Here is a 24315-nt window from a genome sequence, read left to right as displayed (position 1 = left end):
CAATTTGAAATATATGATCTGTCTTCAAGACTGTGCAGCAAAAAGATGTGCAATCACATGTCGACGAACAACTATGAAACTTCAACTATCACCATGAAACTTCAAGTAGAATGACTTTGACAAAAGAGGACAATGACAAACTGCAAGGACTGGATTGCCATCAAGTAGGTATGGGGCCTGCAGTGGTTGAAAGTGACAAAATTGCAAGAATTGTCATCTCTGACTAGTGGGGCCTGCAGTGGCTGGAAACATACTCCCCCTCATGGCGAACGGTGGAAATGACAGCGCGCCGATGACAAATCGTGAAAGTGGAAGATCATAATAGTCTCCTTTATTCATCAAAGGACTCAAAAACAAATCTAAAAAGGGTTGGTGAAATTGTTGACTAAGATTTTGAATCTTGCCAGAAATAGACTCCCTGAGCAACCTTCAACCCATGAATTTGGTGTTGAAATTCCTTGGTGTTAACCACCAACTGTCCTTGGAGACTTGTAAATAAATGACACCCAATAGGAGCATCACAGCTGCTACAACATACAAAGCTAAACACACATCGATGAAGGAGACTAAGGTCATTAGAGTGAGCTAGTTACCATCAACAAAGAGCTAGAACAAATCAAACAAAAATAATCAAGGGACAATGTTGAAGAGTAACTTTTTTTTTTCTTTTAATAATTGTGGCACGTAAGAAAAGAGAAGAAAGAACGTGGTGATGGCAGAAACCAAAACACCACTAGGAACCGAGACTTGTAAAGATGACAGAGTCGAGGAATAAAGATTGGGACTTATGATGACATTAAAATGCAAAAGACAAGTCCAAAGGTTCTCCTAAATGGTGATACTTAGTATTGTATCACAAGAAGTACAAGCTAAACAAACTAGGCTCGAGCCCAAGAAGAAAGCAACCAACAACGATCAAGGATTGAAGCAAGAAGTGACGTAGTGACGTCAAGAGCGGTCTGCTGAACATCACTGTTGAGAACAAGAAAATGGCTTTCCAGAGTCATCTATCAACTTATCCCTTGCAAGAGCAAGGGTTCACTTTCTTGTGAACAATTTTTATCCGAACAAGAAGAAAAGGACTTTGGATCCAAGCCCTAGGTTTGAGTTATAGCCTCCAAAACCATTGGTGGTGCAGAAAGTCCTTCAGAAGAGGCACGAACAACAACACGGCTTGCTTGGCCTATGTGATGAAGTGGAAATGCAAGGTGTGAAGGCTGGAATCTGTACTGGCACGCCTGTAGGAGAATCTGGGGTCGAGCTGGATCATCATCGACCTGAGGCAGAAGCTTGCAGCGAATCTAGTGAGAAGGAAAGAAAACGAAGATGCTACTATGGAGGGAGAGAAGGAGGTCCAACGCGAAACAACATGATTCAAGAAGGCGGCGCTTGACAAACACGCGTCCGAGCGCAGCTGGAAAAAGGCGTCACGTTGAGAGGAATGTGGTCCTGACACAAACGGTGACCCAGCGATCTAGATCTGCTGGTCCCCGAACTAAACTATGCTGACGAAACGGTGGCCCAGCGAGGAACGGCGACGGCCGCCAAGGACGGGCAGCGACAGACGGCAACGGACGGCGGCACCGGATAGATGATATGAGACAGAAGAAAGTTGTTGTCAAAAATACTGAAGAAGGGCCAGGTCAAGCACTACAAGCCTGATCTTGAGGCTGAGAAAGACCGGATTACTCATTGAGGTATTTCAAAAACGATGAGATTTTTGAAGCCGCCGGTGGCAGTGGCCACCGACCACTGGCAACAACAAACACAAAGTAGGAAGAGACTCTAACAAATTGCTCTGATACCAGGTTGAATATAGTGAAAATTATATATGAGATTAATCTTCCTTGTGTTGAATATACACATAGGGTCCTCTATTTATGATAGAAGAAATATGGGCTAAGCCCAAAATACAAATAAAAAATAATAACAAACTAACTAAAGATAAAAGATAAATATAAAATAAAGATGATATATCTAACAGGTTTAAAAAATTTCTCCTTTGAACTTGCCAACTCGATTACAAACTCTCGAGTTTGGGCAAGTTGAACGAGTTTGCTTCCAATTTTACCAAGTTTACACCAAAAGTAAGTTTGCTTCTGAGTTAACTCGGATGCTAACGAGTTAACTTGCGAGTTTGATAACCATGCTAGTTATGATGATTCAAATTCACCCATTGCCCTCCAAAATGGTACTTGTTTTAACCATAATCCACATCGAATTTATAATTTTCATAACTATCACAGGTTGTCTCCTTTCTGTTGTTCTTTTCTATCATTTGTATCTTCTATTATTACTCCCAAAATGTGAATGAAGCATTTGATTATTCTAGATAGTGACAAACCATGATTATAGAGACAGTTGGATCTCAATGGGTTCATGCCATGTGTTGGCCCCAATGGTGAAGTCGATCAGTCAAAGCATGCTTAATTGTCAAAGGATGCACTTAGATCTATGGCCTTGATTATAGTGATACTTTTTCTCCTATGACCAAAATGACATTGTTGGTCTTTTCTTTGACATGGAAATTATTCATCATTGGGCACTTCAACAACTGGTCATTAAAAACTCTTTTCTCCACTAAGATCTAGAAGAGGAAATCTACATGGAGAAATTTTTTGGGTTTGTGGCTTTATGGAGTCTGGTTTAGTTTGTGAGTTGTGCTGCTCTCTCTATGGTCTCAAACAATCACTATGTGTAAGCACATCATTCAGTGTATGTTGATATAATCATTCTAGGGAATGATGTTGCTTGAATATCTCAACTAAAGCAGCATTTGTGTAAGCATTTTTCAAACCAAAGGTTTTGGAAGCCTCAACTACTTCTTGTGTATTGAAGTAGCTCATTCAAAAGGTATTGTAATATGTCAAAGGAAATATGCTCTTCATATCCTAAAAGAGATAGGTATGATTGATTGTAGGCCACTGGAAAGTCCTATGGACTAGATCAAAAGTTAATGATAGAACCAGGTGAATCTTTCTTTGATTCAAAAACATAATTGGAAAACTTATTTATCTTACTATTACTAGACTTGATCTGCTTTAGCAATTTGTGTTAATCAGTTCATGCAAGCTTCTTGTATTTACTATTGGAATGTTGTCATTCCTATCCTAAGTTACCTCAAAAAGGTTGTAGGACAAGGCTGTTTTAAGAAGACAGAAAATATCCAAATCTTTGCAATTGTAATGCCGACTGACTAAGCAGGATCTCCTATTGACGACACCCCACAACATGATATTGTGCTTTCCTTGGAGGAAACACTATTTCTTGAAGAAGTAAGAAAAAAAATGTAGTTACTCCCATTGAAGTTGAATATAGGACAATGACGTCTCTTATTTGTGAACTTGTATGGGTGAAACAATTTCCTTAAGAACTTAACTTATGCGAGATTTAGCAAATTAAATTTAATTGTGATAACTAGGCTACTCTGCACCTTGCTTCCAGTCCAATGTTTCAAAAGAGGATTAAACACATAAAAATTGACTGTCACTTTATTTGAAAAAAGTTGTTGTTCAAGGAAAGTTGTACTGAGTTGGTTGGTTCCAATGATCAACTTGCAGTATGCTAACAAAATCCTTAAGGGGGCCTTGAGTTGAATCATTTGTTCCAAGCTTGATACATTCAATTTATATGCTCCAGCTTCAAGGAGAGTGTTATAATAGGTATTAAATATAAGACAGAAATATTTGTATTGGAAAATTGTCATATGTTGTACTTATCTTTGTACTTAAGAATCTAGGTTGATATTTGCTCTTCCCTACACTCATTGTATCAGAACTCTATCAAAATAAATGAGAACATGAGAGTGTTCAAGATCTCAAACTCTCTCAAATATAGCCTCTTTTATTTCTCAACTAACAACCTAAATCTTCTAGAACTCTATTTTGGTATTTAAATTTAAAATAAAAGTGCACCCCACTGTCAACAGTTAAATGTATCCAACTATACATGAGAACATAAAGACAGCAATGTTTAGCGAAGTAGCATGCTCACATTAGGTGATAGACCGGCAGCAAACCAGTGTCCTCCTCCTGGATGGTTATCCACCTTGATATTCTGAACTACTGGCTGTAAAGTAACCATAAATAAGACGAATTTTAAATGATGAAGATTTTGGAATTTATGTAATGATTTGATCAGATAACTAACTACAAGATACAACAGCAACATCCAAATAAAAGACTGATTAAATGATGGGAGTATACCAATAAATAACATGAGAACTATTGAACATAGTAAAACTAGACATAGGATTATTCTCCTTTGTGTCCAAAACACAGATAGGGTAATATATTTAAATGAAGAATTATACAAATATATATGGCAACTAAACATAAATATGGTAAATAAAAGATATTGTTAAAAACAATATCAATAGTATCTACCAATACCAAACAATATCAAAAGTCTATGCTTCCCTTATTAACATAAAACGTAATATATCTAGCAAGAACAAAACTAAATGAATGAACTATGCAAAACATTAATCAAATACCATTTGAAAGAAAATAGGTGTTAAGATAGAGAAGAATAGCATATGCATAGTATGTCTTTAACAAATTGGATATTTTCAAAGAATATGGATACAATTTTCCTCCAAACTATATTTACATGACAAAATTGAGCCTAGACACATTAATACACGATTCTAACATGAGATACCAACGTTATTCAACTGCAGATTGGGCACTGGGCAGGATCACTGACAGACCACAAAACCACAGCAGGAATTACTCTCACAATTACTACACTTAGCGGTCTTTGCAGATTTAGTGGTTCGTTAATTCATGCAATCTCCTCATGTTGTTCATTGAAATGACGTGATTCATATTTCAAGATACCTCAAAAAGGCTACATACAGGACACCGACTGCTGTATGAAAATAAAGTACCAAAAATTTTGGGTATTGCAATGCTGACAAGGTAGGAATCCCCTCTAGACAGGTGTTCAACCACTAGATATTGAGTATTCATTGAAGGTAATATTATTTCTTGTAAGAGCAAGAAACAGACTGTAGCCATTAATTCTAGTTCTGAAGCATAATATAGGGAAATTACTTCAATAACTCTTTCCCAAGTCATCCTTTTGTGCCGATACCATAGGGCTAGGCAAGTGATCTTTGCAATGGATCTAGAATAAGCACTCATTCAGTGTAGACCTTATTCAACCCCACAAAACATGCTTGTGGAGTGAGGATTTCCCCTCACCATCTTTTCAGACTCTATCTCTATTCAACATAAGACTCGAATTTTTCCCAATAGTGATAGAGATATGATTCCACTATTGTCATTCTAATATCTTCTTTTTTTGTCACAGGAAAAACAAAGAAACGATTTGGATAAAAGAAGAGAAATAGATTCTATACAATGAATTGGAGTTTTATATACATGGAGCTTAGTCAACATAAACAAGAACAGGTCCAGCTCTGGCATATTCCCCAAATGGAACAATCCTAGAACTAGCTGTGAAGCTTTTATTTTTTGAATTAGAGGATGGTGTATGGACTTTAGTTTCAATTGAAGCTTCATGAAACTGGAGAACACAAGGAAAGCTACCTGTAGTAGGGTCAGTGAAAAGAGACGGCTTGTTTGATTCAATAGTAAAGATAGCTGACAGTCTACTCCTTGTAATATATCCCATTCCACTGGAGAAGGATATAATGGATTCCACTGGAGAATATAATGGATTCCACTGGAGAAGGATATAATGGGGACGGAAAAGATACTCAGAGAAGTAGAGCAAAAGCAGTAAAATGCTGTTATCACTCCAAAGCAACAAGTTCTTCTTGAACATCACTCTACGTGTGGCCACCCCACTTATACCAGCCAAGGGAAGCCTGTTCTGCCCTGATAAATTTGGAAATTTGACTAAAATAGTCCATTTCAAGATATTTCAATGCTTGTAGCCAGTTCAAAATAATTGAAATCAAGACACGGTTTGCTGGAAGACATGAAGATGGACTATGGGAACTCACTAAGATCTACAGGAATCCTATTTTCACAATTTCAATTTTCAAACTGCATATATCACTACAAGAATGTATATCCTAATCGACAGCCATTGCAGTGCATCCTTAATAAATCAAAACCATTTCAGTTATCTTAGTTTAGTCATCTAGATACATTTGGCACAAAATTCATCAGTTAAACAACTAAAACAGGGGGAGGCTTGTAACAAAGTATTCAGAGAATGATTTAAAGGATAGTCAGTACTAATAAACATTATGTTATGTTTCTTTATTCAAGAAACCAGATCTATAACACTCTCTTCACCACAATACTCAAACAGCAAAAGTGAATGTATATGTATACGTAGTATTAACTCTGTAAAGTATGGAAAAATACAAGTATGCATCCCCAAGGGAGCCTTCCTCCCTCCACTGGACAATGTTCCAGTCTAACAATTCACAAATCCAAAAACTACCCTCTACCAGACCCCCCTTGCCTTCTTATAAAGGCCACCCACTTCTAACTACCCAACAACAATTAATTCCTAAAATTCTTTTCTCTGTCCTGCCCCTATTACCCATTAAAACCTATCTTATTATATCCTATCACATTAAACCTAAACATAAAAATATAGGTGCTTAAAATGGAGATTTACTTACCATTTGAGGAGTCTCAGGGGGAGGCTTGTAAGGATGTGTAAAAGGTTCCCCAGTTACAAAAGGGTGTTTTGAAGCCTGTAAGAAATCAAAAAAGCATTTTAAGTAATTACAACTTAAATTTTGCATTAGCGCCAGACAAATATAATTTCAAAGAGGGGTTAATGTAGAAAATAAGACATTCAATTATTACCTGAACAGGTGACCAGCGCTTTGAAGGATCCAATTCAACAAGCCCTTTCAAAAAATCAATAAGAGCCAGTCGTATTTGACTTTCTATTACAAGTTGAGTATATACAGCATTCATTAGTTCAATCAAGCCGAGTAAGGGAACTAAAACATGCACAGATCGTAGAAAAGAAATAAGTTGATGCCTTCTTTGGAACCTAACCTTTGACAATATCTTCTTTAGCTAGATTTTTTCGGTAGGGATAGTTTGTAACAATTGCCTCTAGATTCATATGATTAAAATACTCTTTTCCAATTGCCGGCTTCTTCAATTCTCTCTGAACAAGAACCAGAAACATGATGGTTGATAGTCATGTAATATTCAAAAAAGGAATCAAAAAGAGAAAACAAAAATTGAAGAGATGCCGATTTGTTCATTTTGGACAAAGACCCAACAGCAGAAACAGTAACGTACAAGACTTACAGTTTCATATTCTTCCACTGTCAATACTTGATAAAGACTTCTTCCATTTTTGGAACTCTCACTGCTCTCTATGTTCTGGAGACTCCCAACACACTTAAAGAATTTACTTGAGTTTTTAGCATCCCTAAGTACATAATCAGGTGGTTGTCCTCTACAATATATTTGCAACATGATAATATTAATCAGAAATAGTGAAAGAAAATAAAAGAAACCAACTAATGTGCAGACACAAACTAAATCTAATATGATTATTTCATATTCAAAATCTAAAAGCTATTCTTCATTTGTTCAGAAGTGAGACAGAAGAATGTAAGGTGTTAAAAGATTTCTAGGGTGGAGAAAGCGAGAAAAACTTATTGATGATCCGATTCATCAGTTCAAAACAGTCTTGCAGTGACTAATTCGGGACTTATTTTCAGCACAGAAACAATGGTCTGAAACTCACCTCAGACCAGGCAGTTCAACTGGTGGACTGAAAAACCAGTCAAACCAACTAATCCAAGCAACATAATGCGTATGTGCACAAGAGAATACACAAATAACTAGTCAGAAACAATGTAAATAAGGAATATCATACATAGTTTAATTTTATTAATTATGGTAAATAAAAATACTTGTATTTAGGAACCATGGCTGGAATTCCCCTTCTAATGGTTCTAATGAAAAGCTAAGTCAACTGACAAGTTGGATAATAACAACTGTTATATTTGGGCCTCAAATATTAAGTTTTGGCTTACCTGGTAGGATTACAGCGCTCACCTAACTTCCAAAGTTGACAGTGGCTGCAGTAGAGCACTCTTATACCCAAGGAAATCATGTCCATCTCTGCAATATCACCAAATCCACTGTTTAGCCACTATGAATAACCTCTTTTCATGCCCGTATCACTTGTTATTCAGGGCTGGAATGTCGCCGTATTTGCAATCACTCCTAACCCACCTTAATTGCAACATATTTGTGCCACCTTCATTGCAACCTTTAGACCTTCATTTCAGTGTCCAGGAGTGTGTTTAGTCCCATGACAAGATTTTGTTTCATTTTCACTAAACATAGCTTATATTGGTTCTCAAATCCGCCAGGGCATGGCCAATATTTTCAGACTTTTCTCTATATTGAAAAAATTGGATGTTTCAAACTATCTCACTTTGGGACCATATAGGTTAGTGATTTTAGGAATTGTCATCATCTCACTACTTCTACCGATTCTGTGGCAGCAGATGATTGTGCCAACTGGGAGAAGACTGACACTTCACCCTCTATCAAACAAACATTTCAGTCCCCATGGCATGTTTGAAAGGGTTTGCAGTAAGGCAAATGCTTTGCACACTAATGATACTTATCGGATATATGGAGTGTGCTATGACATGAAGACTTTTGTACCCCTCAGCAATTTCATGGCCTTAAGTCTGCATATCTTGAGAGTGTTCATGCAGCAGCCTTACATGATTTTAATGAGTTATAACCTCCCACTACCCCTATTCCAGCTGAGGTCAAGAAAGAACTGGAGAACCATATCACTTTCTTGAAAGTTCTTGTACTTTACGGTCTGCCACCAGAGTATATTGCTACACATGACCAAATTCTTGGGTCACTCAAGGTCCCTGCAAGGACATTCACTTTCTGGCCTTTTTTCAGATTCCACCACAGGTTAGTACGAAGTTTCCTACAACTATGATGGGGGATGAATCCAAATGCTCTCAAATAGGGACATTTCACACCATGATTTTTCATAAGTGTAAGCATTGTCTTTCTCATGGTCATACCAAGCTTCATGGCAACCTCGCTCAAGATGAAAATATGGTCCACACACTTGTAACAAAAACCCCTCAGCCTATAGATTATACTTGAGACACTATCGTTACTAATTATTTCATGCAATGGTTTAAGAACTGCCAAACCCTTGGCATTACCATTTTACTTGGGTGCAGATACCAATAAATCTATTATGGGCACTTCTCAATCTCCTTCACTAGGTTAGAGAGCTTGACTTTGGTGCATCTAACCATTCATCTAGTATTTGTACTTGTTAAGAGTAAATTTTAAGCCTAACTAAACCTTAAAAATGATAACATACCACCTAGCCATGGTCAAACACTTTTAAGGAGAGTTGAAGTCATTTGGAAAAAATGGGCCTAAACTCCTTCTCTTGGGTCATCTTGGGCCATCATGGAGATTCTAGAGTATGAATAATTTTTGGGCCTGGTATTTTAGGCCGAGTAGTCTAGGATTTATTTGGACTTTGTATTATGGGCCAAGTAGTGTAGATTTTATTTTGGACCTTGTATTTTGAGCCAAGTAGTGTAGGGTTTTTAGACCACTTTTGGGTCAACAAAGGTCAAGGTCCAATGTTGACCCAAAGTGGATGTCTATGAGCTTAGGTTGACCATGTGGTCAAAGTTTTAACCTAGCTTGGTGGACAAGGGTGTGTGGGGTGTCCCATGTGAGAGTGGTCATGTGTCGTGCTCACATTAGAGAGGTTTTTTCATAGTTAGTTGTTACATGTCACTCTAGGGATGGAGAGGATTCTCCATAGGTAGTGGCCACATGTCCTCCTCCTATTAGAGAGGATTTTTGCCTTCGTCTCCAAGTTAGGTCAAGGTAGTGTTTTTAGGGTTTTGCTTCTACATTTTGGAGATACCCTTAGCCTATAAATAGAGGTTTCTCCCCATCTTGTATTCACCTTTGAATTTGAGTAATGTTATGTTGCCATTTTGTGCTATGCTACTCATCTTAGGTCACCCGAGGCTAGAGAATCCCAAGTGGTCTCCTCTAACCACCTTCCTCAAGAGTTGGCCTAATCTCACTTAGAGTAACATCAAAGAACACCCCTTCTACTACACAACACCATGGTCGAGAGCCTCACCTCATTTTCCCACAAGCTTTCGAACCATATCTCCATTCCTATCATCACCACAACATATCTTCTAGTTTTGGCCCAACCTAGCTAGGAGGAGTGCTACCACAAAACTAGCTTGTAAGGTGAGATTTGCACCCAAATATATTGTAAATTGATCATATCTCTAGTCGATGTGGGACTCCTAACAATACTTTTTTTTCTCCCATTCTACATTTAGTTGTATACCCATTATTACTTCTATCAATAGTCCTCAAAAGGCATTGACACCAACATCCCCTTTCTTCTCTCACCATCCATGAGTTCTATGCATACAAAATTGTCCTTTTAACTTCTTGGCTATCATCTTACGCAATCCTACCACTTCGACATTATGTTCACTAAAGATTTGTTTACCTTGAAGGAACATATGATCGACATTAAATCCAAGTCTCATGACCTATCTTATATCTCTATATAGTCACAAGGTTCTCCAACACTATTTCTCCATTGACAATACTAGCTCAATTGTGACATCCTAGTTTGGTGAAGCTTTAGAAGTTGATTCCAAGTCTCTCTAATTGTCTAATCTACACTAGAATCATAACGTATTGTCATATTTCTTGAATTAAATATTTCGTCAAGTTTTTCAATGATTATTTTATTTTGTTCGTGATTATGGGTAATTGTTGACAAAATTATGTTAGAACTCTTGCACACAGGATAGAAGAGTCTATTTGTTTAAGATAAATTCATAACAATGAGCCTAGGCTTGCCTATTTTTAAGTAGCTAAGACTATTCAATTACAATACTAAGAAGCCTATGGGCTCAACTAAGGCCCAATCAAATTAAGAAGCCTATACTACAGCAAATGAGCTCAAATTAAAAGAGAAGTAACACTCCTTGTTAATTCTACTAGGATTAAATATGTTTTTCATCCTCAAACTATTCTAAAAAGTTGTATTACATCCCCTGCACTTTATGAAAGTTATGTAAGAAATTCTTCCCAACAATCGGCACATGGAGTGGAGTGTTTTTCATGTGACACAAAGTTCCACAATGGACTAAAACATAACCTCACGTGTCGTTTATAAAGTGCAAGACAAAATAGGTACATAGTCTAATTTAGGGACAAATGCAACTTTTTATAATCGTTTGAGGACGAAAACATATTTAACCCAATTCTACTATACTCTTTTAATTGAAAACAAGTCCAAAATGTTTTCCTTCATTGAGAAGCTCCATCATAAAATAAAATTGTAGTATGGCATCCCTATATGTTGTTTTAGCAATGGTAATTCATGAGAATATTTATCTAATCGGTTTCAATAAAATATGGAGTAGAAGGGCATTCTTCATCAAAGACCTAGGAAATCTTTAGAATTTCAAGGTAAAAGAGTTGCTCAATCCAAAGATTCTTTTTTTAAATCCAAGGAAAGATTGTTATAACAAACCAAAGATTATTATAGTAATATCTCATAAGATATATGCTCTTGACATCCTAAAAGAAACTGGTATATTTCACCCACTTATATACCATAATTTGATCATATCTTTAGTTGATATTCAACACATTCATCACACCGAGACCTAAACACCTTGAGCATAAAATGAGATAATTGTGGACAGTTCAATAATAGCAAGTAGCACAATAGGCCTAACATCTTAGAAAGTTGACTTTAAATTTAACTTAATATTACAAAACCAATTTGTAAAGTGAAGTTTGCACTCACTTATATACTTTTGTTGCAAGCCATACAAGCCCAAGGCCATAGAGAACATATTTTTATTCTCGAGTTCCTTGTTCACCTCACATCTACATGTGGTGGAAGGAGCCTTTTAAAATCATGTAAGGCAACATGAAGCTGCCAAGAGACACCAAACACTCATAATGTTGCGGAGCAAGAAGTGTTAAGAGATATTAGCACATGCCATATAGACATTTTGTGTCCCTAGTATAAAGGGCACATGCCTCAATCCAAATTGATGCACATGTCCCATAGGGACGGAAAATAGTTGAGTGAGGTGTGAATAGTGGATTTAATAACACTACAAAGTTGAGCATCAATCTTTATACATTGTTCACGATTTTTTGTAGGAACAAATTCAACCAGGGTAGTGAGATGGAATTTGTAGCCTGACCCACTTAATCATAACCAGATTTCAGAAGCCCAAGTGGAATAGTTACAGATGTCCATCTTCTTGATACTAACAATATGGTTAGAAAAGATAGGAGAATTTGTTCTAGAGGCTGAGGTGGTGCGTTAGAAGGAATGTTATTTTCAAAAAGCTAGAAAAAATAATAAAATAACCTAAGGAGAGTGAAAGCATATCAAACCATCAAAAAAGAATGGGGGGCTCATGTCAACAGTGGACACATGATCCCAACCCTGTTTTCGCTGGAGAAAAGGAAGATCACCGAAAACTTTGTCAAGAAACTCACCAATGATGACACTAGAACTGTGAAAGCAAACCTCGGAGGAAGGTTCATAAAAGAAAACTCCTTTAGAGATAGTGGGTCTACCAAGTCAACATGGTTTTGAAAAAAGCATAGATATCATGTTAAAGTCTAGGCACGAGAGAAACATTGAGCTGAAACTGTGTTTCAGAGACTATGAACGAGTGCTTTATTCATATTGAGAAAAAAGAATTAATACAATAAATAGAGGAGATTTGATATATACAATCTAAATATTCTTGATTATACTAGATCAGTTCCTTATTTCTATAATAATAAGAGGAAACTTTATACCCTGGAAAAGTGAGACACATGTTGTAGCAAGATCAAATGTTGAAACGAGATACGGGATCATGGATTTAATAACATGTGAAGACCTAGTTCAAATTGCTTCTTCGCGAACACAAATTCAAACAATCGACAAAATGAACCTCATTTGTGATAACCAGTGGCTTTGCATATTGCATCTAATCCGATCTTCTATGAGAAGACCAAACATGTGGAGGCTAGCTACCAAACATGACTCTGGCAACTTTACTACAAGCTTCGCCAAATCTAGTGATTAGTTAATAGATGTCTTCACTGAGTCTTTTAAGGTGCCCATGAATTGGTTAGGTTGGTATCATGCTAGGTTCATATTTATAACCTGGATTTAGGTATAATTAATGAAATAAGCCTATATAAACCAACAACTGTTGTGTATTAAAATACAGTTTCAGCAAAATATCTTTGTTTTTTTCTCACATTTTAACAAATCCTATTATGCATTGGAATCCACCAAAATTTCTTCAGAATAAGTTTTTCAAATTTGTTATTAAGAATTGGATCTGCCCTAACGACCTGCACCAGTTTCTCCCCAGGCAGTGCTATGTCTTTGTTGTGTTCTAGCGTCTTTGTTAAAGAATGCTACAATTTTGAAGTGAACTTCATCTCAAGTCAACATTTAAAGGAATGGTTATTTATTCAGCCCTGGTGTTTAACCCATTGATGTTTTACAAGTGTTTCTTTGTTAAACAGATTACATGTCATGATTTTAGAGGAAGGAAAACATACGCTTAGTTGGAGGATAAATGGTAACAAAATATGAAGTTACTAAAAGCTCAATCATAAGTTTTTTAATCAACTGTTATAACTGCATTTTACCCTTGAAAGTGCCCCCTTGTTATACAATTTGTATAGCTATTTAATTAAAATGCTCCCTTGAGAGAAAGTGGCATACCCAAGTATTTCAATCATCCGTTTCAAAAGATCAAATTCTGAAGCTCCAGGGAATAATGGTAATCCAAGAAACAATTCCGCCACTATGCATCCAAAGGACCACATATCAATAGCTGTTGTGTATCTGATAAGAGTTAAGGACAAAACTGAAGCTAGAAGTGCAACAAAATAAGCTGAAAAATTAAAGAAAGAGAAATTTCTGAAGAGTATACAATAAAATGTGAGACACCCCAAAGATCTTTAGTGTCCTTAAGTATATTTGAAAGCATGAGGATGATGAAAACCACGTTCAAATTAGTATAACAAACATGTCGTAAAATGTTTACAAGATTGATGTATTAAAAGAAGTACTAAAGAAAGACAACGCATCACAGAATCATCCATTGCCTCACATCCCAAAAAATTAAAGGAAAATATGGAACAGATTTATGGATAGTAGTTCCAGTGGATCTGTAATTTAAAACTTTCTTCATTAATTTTCCCCAAATAAGCCATACAAGTAAAATAAACAAGTAACAAGTAAATGTAGAAGCCAAAAGCTTTTTAAAAACAAAGCCATAAGGCAACTCAAACTATAGCTCCACCTGCTGCAGCACATTTTTACATTAAAAGCAATTAAGAATACCAGGCTATTTGTTCAAGTATTGCAATGTAGAAAGATGGTGAAGTAATAGAAAGGAAAATCAATAAAACAACAAAAAGAGAAACCCCAAAAGTAAAAAGGCTTGAAAAGAAAGGCATCAACTACTGTTTCCATCAGTTAGGATACTGATATCCAAGAAGAACCTCAGGAGATCTATAATATCGACTCTGCAATAAAAAGAGGACAAGGGTAGGTACCAGAACAAATATAATTACAATAGGAATCATAAAGTCCTACTTTCTACAGTAAATATAAACCTGAATGTAAGAGTAAACAGTGCGGTTTTCCATGCATGCTGATCCAAAGTCAATAATTTTTATTTCTGCTGGCTTCACAGTGCTACATATGAAACATAAATACATAAAATATCACAATAAAATAGCTGCAGCATACACAGAAAATCTAAGGAAAGGATTTATTCCTATGAACTGACAGACTCGCCTTAGAGAATAAAGAGAAGAGTTATAACCAATGACTACAAAAGTAACCCTCAGATTGTGATTAAAAGCATGCTGATTTATATGATAAATTTAGTTCTTTAAAACTCAACTGGTAATTTTGTAAACGATAGTTATAACTCTTCATTTTACTCCCTCAAACAAATCTGTCCTTTTATAGGTGTTAAATCCTTAACAAAATAGCTGCAGCATACAGTTGTTTATGAGCACCTTGATGCAAGAAACCAACCTCGTACATAAAAGAATGTTTTCTGGCTTCAGATCACAATGAATAACTCCAGCCTCTTTTAGCAGAGCAAGTCCGCATAAAATCTTAAAACAAATTTAAGAAAATTGATTATGAAATATCAAAACTGGAAAAAGGACCAAGTAAGAAAGGCCATACATCAAATTGTAGTACCTGCTTAGAGAATAGCTGAACAATACCAAGGGACAATCCCCTAAAATGATTCATCTTGATAAGCTCATACCTGTACACTACACAATGTCAACACTAAAATATACGGGAGAAAAAGAAAATCTAGGATAGCCATGCAAAACCAATCAAATATGAATTGTGAAGTAGAATGTGAACACCCTTCAAGCTTTGAATTCACTCCTGACTCTCAATGATTATAAACTCTGAAAGAAAAACAGAGGTCTGGAACTCACAAGTTTGTGTCCAACAATTCAAAGCAAATGCACAAATGTCGTTGATGTACAAAATAATCATATATACGAACAATGTGATGCTTATCCTCATGATCATACTTCTTATTTAACTGCATGAAAAAAAAAAGAGCATACATGAGTAACAAAACTGTTGATAATAACGAGCACCTTGATAATAACAAGTCACATCAGGAGGTTACCGTTGATAAGATAGTTACTTCAACCAGTGCTTGTTGATAGTATGCAGGTTGGTTTTTAATGATCTTCACCGCAACAAAACTGTTGGTATCTGAATCCCAGCATTTAGCCACTTGTCCAAATGTCCCATGGCCAAGGAGATCTTTGACAATATAGCTGTACCACATCAAAATGCAAAGTTTATAAAGACATCCCGAGGTTGCAAGAAGACTAAGGTGGCATCATCCGAAAATCAACATTTAGCTTTCGATATTTAAAAAGAATTATATATAATGACAACATAAAAACAAAGGATATATGGACAACAAACCTTTTATTTTTGTCTAAATGGTTCAAGACAAAATTCACTGTCAAAATAAGATCTGAGTTTACATTATCATAGCCATCATTAAGCACTCCCACTGACGGGCTGGTCAAAAATCTTTTTGGATTTAGATCTTCAGAATATTTAAACTGTGGATTGCATATTTGGTATGTTTGAACTATTTCCTTGGTCAATCTAGCCACCAACTGTAAATTTGAAGGTGAGCATCAGTTCAATATTTTAGGTATCATAAGCTCCAGCAGCCAGATATAAACGACAAGAAAATAATGTATAAAATTTCCATCTTATATAAAATTATGCTACTGCAATATATGTAATTAGAAATGAATAAGAGAGAAAAGCAATAGCCTATAAAACAATTCCCAGACAACAATAGATAGGTACATCTATAGGGGAGAATTATATAGGCAGACGGGTGAGTATTGTATAAGAGCATTTACTCAATTGTCTGTTGGCTAGTTAGTTGTTTGCAAATGGTTAAGTCTGTTACACGGCTGTACTATAGGTAGTTTAGCTAGCTGTCACCATGATAACTGTACCTATAAATACCTCAATGTAAGACTTTGATCATTAAGCAATAACATCTGATATTTTCTTCTTCATAATTATCTCTATCCATTAGCCCGATATCAAGAGTCTCAAAAAGTAGACTTTTTAAACCTACCTTAACTCTACCAAACTAACTTGTAAGATGAGGTTTTCCAACTCATATACTATAACTTCACCATATCTCTACTCGATATGGGATCTCCAAGAAAAAGCTTGAAGGTCCACAATGGAAAAAACTACTAGTGTGCTTCCCTCCTCTTCTTCCCCTATCACCTTCAGACTCTTGATTATGAGAAATTAGATGACAATAACTCCCCCCCTCTACCACGAACATGCTAAAGCTATCATCAAGACACATTGTCCTTAACATTTCATTGTTTGTTTATGAGCTCCACTTTGATTCTGAACTGAATCAGACTGAGATACAGGGAAAGTCAATCCTCAATACACCGTCTACAATCAGTAAGATCAAATGCTTCTATATTGGCTACAATCATCTTCCTTGAGTTCCTAGCAATGCACATACATATCATGTTCGGGACAAGATCCATGACTAAATCCATAAGCAGACTCATGCTAAAACTCATTAAATGTGAACTGAGTCACACTAGAAAGTCCTTGACAACATATCCATATCTAAATTTCTTCTTTGAATTAAAGCTTAAGTCAATTCTCTCACTCCAGTTGGAGGTCTAGTTTCACCTCAATAACACTGTATTTATTGTCAACAGTTTCAACAAACCCTATAATTATTTGTATTATTGTAATCAGTTTATATAAAATGCACTACTCCGTTACACAATTTTAGCATCTCTTTCATCTATCTTTCTCTCTTTCCCATCATAGTATCAAAGCAGTACCATCCTTCATAACCTATTTTGTTAACATCTTGCAGCTAGGTACCCCAAAACAAAAACAAAAAGTGGAACAATCAGTCACCTCTTCCGTTTTCTATGAGTGTCACTTTTCCACAATGTCTTAACTTGTATTCCACTCTGATTCATGGTTATCATTCATCATCGCCAACTTCATCATTCACCAATCTTATGTTTGGCAACTTTATCTAATGTTTGGCAACTTTTAGATGCACTAGCCTCATTGATATCCTAGATGCACTAATCTGGCGTCATCTTCACCTTATATGTACTGACCTTATCCCTAATCCCAAAAGCCATTATCGAACCTAGTTTCAAGTTTAAAAATTTGTGGGCCTCCAATAATATTAGTTAAAATCTTTCAAATTTGATTTTGAGAAGGACGGACCTGCTTTGATTGTCATGAATTTTCTCTCAAGTTGATGACCATTCCAATTATCTAGCTAAGCTATCTTTCTCTCCAGTATCATTGAGTTGCTATTCCAACTATTATCTTTAGTGTACTTCAAATTTTATGTTTTCTTAATTTTTACTTGGAAGAAAGTGAGCTATTTTCTTTTAACAAGCTAAATCTTAGTAATCTTCAACTTGAGGGGAGTGTTACAAACGAAAAATATCCAAGGGTACTATACTAGAATATTCTTAGTATCTTAGATGATCTCTGAGAATTTATTCTTGTTTTATATTTTAACTTATTTACTTATTTAATTAGGATAGGATCTTTATAATAATAACTATAGGAAGAAGTCGCAATTTGGGTTTCAACAATCCTTTCATAAGAATGCCATTTGCCATGATGTCAGAATAAATGTCATACAAATAAGGTCTCCATTCACATTCACTTTTATAAAATGTCTACTAATTTCTACATGCTTCATCCAGTCATAGAACTGCATTCTAGAAAATATTAATAACATTTGTGTTTTGACAGTAGAACTTCATGGAGAGAGCTTCATGGAGAGAGCCAGAGGAAGCTGTAACGTAACTATTCAAGAATTCTTTTAAAACATAGAATTCCACAAACTCCTTTTATCATTGCTCTATATTTTATCCATTATACTACTACATAACATTCTTTTTTACTTCTCCGAGTACAGTAGCTAGATGTTAAGTTCCTGTCAATAATAGATGCAATCCACATTGTAAGCATTTCCATGCCTTTCGGGCAGTTTTCCTAACAAATAGTCCTCTGCCCAAAGCACATTTTAAATACCTCAATCCTGAAAATTGCATTAACTTGTTCTCTATGTGCTAAGTGAATGAAATGGGTAACTAAATTTCCAAGACTATGCCTGGTCAGGTTTGAGGTAAATGAATCAATTATCCCACTAATATTTACCATGTTGTGTCTATTCACTTCGAAGTTTTCTACTAGGATCTAGGAATTATAGTCGGTTTGCATCTCATCATCAAGTTTTTTTTGAAAATCTAGAATATATAATAAGAGGGGGACAACCCTCACCTCACAGACTAGTTTTAAGGGGTTGGATTACATCCAACTGCATCGTCTAAAAGTCTTCCATCACCATTCTAGCACAAGATGTTTCAACTAGGTTGTTTATTTTAAAAACTTTGTTATTACATAATCAACATGGCATCACCCAATTATAGCAACCTGTGCCGCCATTTTCAAACACAAGATCTTAATAAACTTCATGAGTTATTGTAGATAAAGCTAGCACAAGCTATGAGTGATATAGTGATATTGTCATTTCACAAAGGAAGTACGCAATAGATATTTTCAAGAAAACAAATCTGGTCATGCTAAGCTTCTTGACACACCTATGAATCTCAATTACAAACATCTCTACCAGATTAGGGTCCCCTTTCAGATCCAAAAGGGTAGAAAAGATTGGTTGGCTAGCAGATTTGTCACACTGTCATCCAACTAGATATTTCCATTGCAAATGGTATAGTGATTCAATTTCTTAACTCTCATCGTGAATGACAGAGATGTTGTCATTCATAATCTGAAATACGTCAAATGAGCTCCAGGAAAAGGTCCTCTGCATGAAGACAAAGATCACACTCACATGGTGGGATATTTGGATACAAATTGGAAGATTCTCCCAGTTCTAGAAGATTCGCCTCAAGATATTGCTTCTTATTGGTGGTAACTTAATTTCCTAGAAAATTAAAAAGCAAGTCCAGTGCAGAAGGGAAGTATTGAGCCAAGGCTTCAATGACTTGTAATTTGACTTATACAGTTGCTCAAAGAATGAAGTCTGGGGGTTGTTGCTTAGATGAAACTCATTGGTGATTATCAAGTTGCCTTGCACATTGCTTCAAACCAATAACATTGAGGTAGATTACCACTTCCTCAAGGCGAATTTCTTGTTGGGTGACATCATCACTAGTTCTGTTAATTGTAACAATCAATTTGCAAATGTCTTCACTAAATCTTTAAGGAATCCTCAAAGTGATTATATTTGAAACAAGCTTGGTGCACATGATTTTTATGCTTCAACATGAGGGGAAGTGTTTCATATTACAGATATCCTTAACTGTGGTAATAGGGAAATTATAGGATTTACACAGTTATGCCAATTAGGCAATTATTTCCTCCATCATTATTACCCACGCTGTACAATAATACATTAGCTGTTTACATAGACACATACATTTAGTTAAGTCATTTTTTTTTTCTTCTTGACAGCCCTTATGAAGGCCATGTTTTACATTAAATAGAATGCAATCACTCAATCTTATCAGAAATCAACTTCCAAGCTAAATGGAACTATAGGCTCCAACCAAATGCACTACCAATAGTAGAATAAGTTCTACTTTGTCATACAAATTTTCTATGTTAAAAGCCTTAAACCAATGCAAATAGAGATTTATCCTCCATATACCAAACCACTAAAGATAGTCCACAGATATTATTCCAAGGTTATATGATAGGCATCAATCAAACAGGTGTATTCAATGAAGAATCAGTAGCAAAAGGAGTTAGGAAGAGATGATGAGCAGAATCTGAACATGCACCATACATAAAATAACATAACATAACATGCATATTAGACAAAACTAACCACAGACCTGGAACATATATCAGTAGCTCAATTCAACAAAAGTCATCAATTGGAAAAGGAATTTGCATAAAAACAGTCTAAATGAGACAAGGAATCAAAACATTTAATCCAAAACTGAAGACAAATGAATATAATAAAAAAGATCCAGTTCCTAGTACCATTAAGGAATTTTGCTGTCATTTACAAAAAAATAATACGATAGTTCAAGAAAAATATAATTTCAACACGATCAAAATTGCGGGTAGCATAGTTACTTAAGGAGCTAAGAACCTCTATGGTATGCCATGGATCCAATACAAATGGATAGCATGGTATGCCATCATTCAATCTAAAACCCCCTTCTTCCCTTTCATGTTTTCAACTGTTGCTGCGATCAACAGTGGTGAATACTAAGAGGGCGACAATCTACACGGAACAAAACAAAAGTATACCTATAGAATGCACAAAGTCCACCATACCCAGAAATCATACTTAACATACCGACAATGTGGACTAACTACAACTAGCGAGTATGTCAATCGAGGTTTTGTTTCACTTGACTATTTTCAAAGTCTCCGCCTCCGGCATCCCTAAATCCCAACACCCCATACTACTTTTCAGTCCAAAACTCTCACTGCACAGTTCTGATCACAAAAATACACAAATAAGTTCAACCCATACTCGTTTTCAGACAAAACCATAAAAAAGAACACAAGAAACTCACGGGCTTCCTCACAACCACGCGAGACGGTTGCGGCTTCTCAGCAGCAGCAGCAGCAGAAGCTTCTTCTCCAGGCTTTGGCACACAAGGGACGAACGCAGAACCGCGGGGACGCCACTCCGAGACCAAGTCCGTGGACGGAGCCTTGTCCGCACGTGCGACCCCATCCATGACCCACACAGAAAGTTAATAGAAAAAGAGAAATAGAGGAGCCAAATTCAAGTCAGAGAAAGATTGAGTTTCCCCAATTTCACTTCCATTGTATCCCTTCCCTTCTTCTCATTACCCTCTCTCCACTGCGCAAGTGCTTGCTACCCTCCAATCCAACGGATTTCAATCCCATCACGGGCCCAACCTCCAGAACCGTCCTACAATCACATCGAACCCGAGATCCATCGATTGCCGGGTTTTCCCTTCTGCTTGGAATTGAATCCGATTGCGGCAAAGGGCAATAAATCAAAAGGGGAAATTTATTCAGAGAAGGGAGAAAACAGATCGATCGAAGTGGGGTTTTGTTTCGTTGACAGGGGATTGGGTTACAATTTAGCTTCGTGTTTCACGAAGAGAGAGAAAGAAAGAGAAAGAAAGAAACAGAGCGATGCAATGGAATGAGCGTTTCGTTGGTCTCCGAGAGAGGCAGGGCGGGCAGGACACAACACGCCGTCTTGGTTCGGTCGAAGCAGTGATGAGGAATTATTTGGTGTTGCTTCTTTCTTTCTTTCTTTCTTTCTTCTTCTTTTTTATTTTTTTTTTAACAAAAATCCTCTTTTTAATGTTTGTTTGATCACTGCGACACAATCAATCACACCACTTGGTCATCCAACACTGCCTTCCTTTGCTTTTTAACCTTTTAATTATTGTAAATTAATAATTAATAACTATGCCTATAGGATTTTCCCGATATTTTCCACTAACTGCTAGGATTTAAATGTTAATTTTTTTTTTAAATTATAAAATTTAAATAAAAGGTATGGTCAGAAAAAATTTTAAGTTTACAAATTTTAAAATATTGGAGTATGCAATGAATAAATTAAGTAATATTGACAATGTAAAGTTTGTGTGTATAGTTATTTAATTATGAATTTTTTGTATTATAAAATTGTTAAATTCCATAGTAATTGTTTTAAAAAATATTTTAACTATATTTTAACCCGTTGACTGCATAAAAATACATCACACACTGTATAATTATAAATATTAGTGAAAATATAGACTTACGTCTCCACCTTTACTTTATATATATTAGTGAAAAAATAAAATAAAAATTATTAAAATAGAAAATGTTATTATATTAAAATATATTTTTTTAAAAGATAATTAAAAATTTTAAAAACTAAAATAATTTATATCGATAAAGATAAAATGACACCAAAATGTCTACATTAAAAAGTTCTTACAAAGAGTTAATAAAAAGAATAGTCTTTACAAGTGAAAATAAATGTGTTGAACATAAATTTTTTCTATTCTTATATTATGATATCAGAAAATTTCTAAATAATTACCTATTTTAATTAACAGAAGTATGTTTAGAAACCAAGACTAATTTAGAGACTAATTTTTGTTATTACCAAAACATTAATAGTTAATATAATAATTCATGATAAAAATTATTTTAGTTAATAATTTAAAAATTAATTATAATTTTTTATGTATAATAGAAATTATTTTAAGTATTAATAATTTTTAATTTATAAATTGATATCAAGTTTGTCAGTATAATAACTAATTATGTTCAACTACTAAAATTGATTATTATTTAAAATATTTTTAATAGTGTATAAATAAAAAATAATTCAAATAATTATTAATAAAATAACAAATGTTATTAAAATTAGAAAAAAAAATATTCTCAAAAAATAATTATAAAAGATAGCTATAAATTTAAATGATAAAATAACTAAAACAAATTAGTTTATATTTGAAAACACGAAAACATTATAGGGATGAATATCGTTTTTAAAATTCTTTCGCAAATGGTAAAAGATTTATAATCTAAATAAGATGTTTAGAAGATGGTTTTTATGAGATGCGTAAATGTAAAACGTTTTAAAGAGCAAAGCAATAAAACATAAATTTTATATTGGTTCACACAACTTGAGCTACCTCAAGTTCTCCCTTAATAACTCTTAAAAGGTTCCACTAATATTCAAGAAGATTACACAAGTTTTACCTCTCCATGTTTACAACGAGTATTCTTACTACTCCTAGTTTATCTAGTCAACTCGACTAGTCTGAGTTGAATCAGTCATGGTATATAAGTATTATAACCACTTCTGGTCTCAATCTTAGACAACACGTCTAGACGATTTAACTCAACTAAGCTAAACACCAAATGTTTTAATTCTCTTCAAAATGTACAACATAGTAAGTGTTAAGAGCAAATACATATTGATAACTCTCAAAGAGAATAATACAAAGAAATGTGAGATTTTGCTAAGGTTCTTTTCTAGAAAAATATTTAGCTTCAAATTATATGATCAGAGTAAGCTTGTTTGAGAGTTTGCGATTTCATAAATTGATCATTCTTATCTTTTCTTCAAACTTTCGTCTATTTATATCTTTTCTTGAAAGATGACTGTTAGACAAAGAGATTGACTTCATGTAAAGCAAATAACCTTTAAGTGAGAAGTCAAACTTAAGTCTATTTTACAGAGGTACAATGCTTTGTCATAGCCTTTAGAAAAGTGTAGCTTGTATGATGTGTCAAAGCATAAGTCTTCAAGGGAAACATTCCGAGAATGTTCTTCATATCTCTTAATGTCTTTTTCTTAGGTGTAGTTATTCTAATAATTTTTTTCTACTTTTGTGACATACACAAATATCAAGAACAAGGTATACAAGCATCAAAACACTTTATGTACATCCATTAAATATTTTGAACGTTGATAAGTGTTAGTTCGTATTTCGTGTTCAAAACATTTTATCATTTGTCATTTCATTAATAAATGCATCATTTGGTAAAACATTCAACATATATGATCATCAGATGTAAAACATTATATGCTTTAGCAAACACTTTTTGAGATATGTAGCGTTTAGTAGTCTTCTGGTAGACAATATATTTCATAAGATGTTTGTTTCAACTTAACACTATTTTTTAATAAAACATATTTTAAGT

General features: G+C 35.0%; 1 protein-coding gene across 1 annotated transcript in view; it reads right to left on the bottom strand.

Annotated features, from left to right (window-relative positions):
* YAK1 (YAK1-like protein 1) overlaps nt 1-21952 on the bottom strand; it is a 28897-nt gene extending 6945 nt beyond the window's left edge. Inside the window, exons 1-14 of the mRNA XM_088104527.1 lie at nt 21201-21952; nt 16027-16226; nt 15719-15872; nt 15519-15628; nt 15268-15337; nt 15097-15179; nt 14667-14748; nt 14536-14576; nt 13768-13890; nt 7257-7407; nt 6996-7110; nt 6798-6880; nt 6608-6682; nt 3994-4068 (exon numbers count right to left, since the gene is read on the bottom strand). Coding sequence (XP_087960653.1) covers nt 3994-4068; nt 6608-6682; nt 6798-6880; nt 6996-7110; nt 7257-7407; nt 13768-13890; nt 14536-14576; nt 14667-14748; nt 15097-15179; nt 15268-15337; nt 15519-15628; nt 15719-15872; nt 16027-16226; nt 21201-21368 — 1530 coding nt within the window. The 5' untranslated portion in view covers nt 21369-21952. The remainder of the gene's footprint in view (nt 1-3993; nt 4069-6607; nt 6683-6797; nt 6881-6995; nt 7111-7256; nt 7408-13767; nt 13891-14535; nt 14577-14666; nt 14749-15096; nt 15180-15267; nt 15338-15518; nt 15629-15718; nt 15873-16026; nt 16227-21200) is intronic.
* Nucleotides 21953-24315: the final 2363 nt, after the last annotated feature.

Source organism: Vigna umbellata, chromosome 1, assembly GCF_029865625.1.
Source record: "Vigna umbellata cultivar VRB3 chromosome 1, Vumbellata_1.0, whole genome shotgun sequence".
NCBI classification, from domain to species: domain Eukaryota; kingdom Viridiplantae; phylum Streptophyta; class Magnoliopsida; order Fabales; family Fabaceae; genus Vigna; species Vigna umbellata.
Note: the sequence above shows the minus strand (reverse complement) of the source record. Positions and strands in the feature narration are given on the sequence as shown.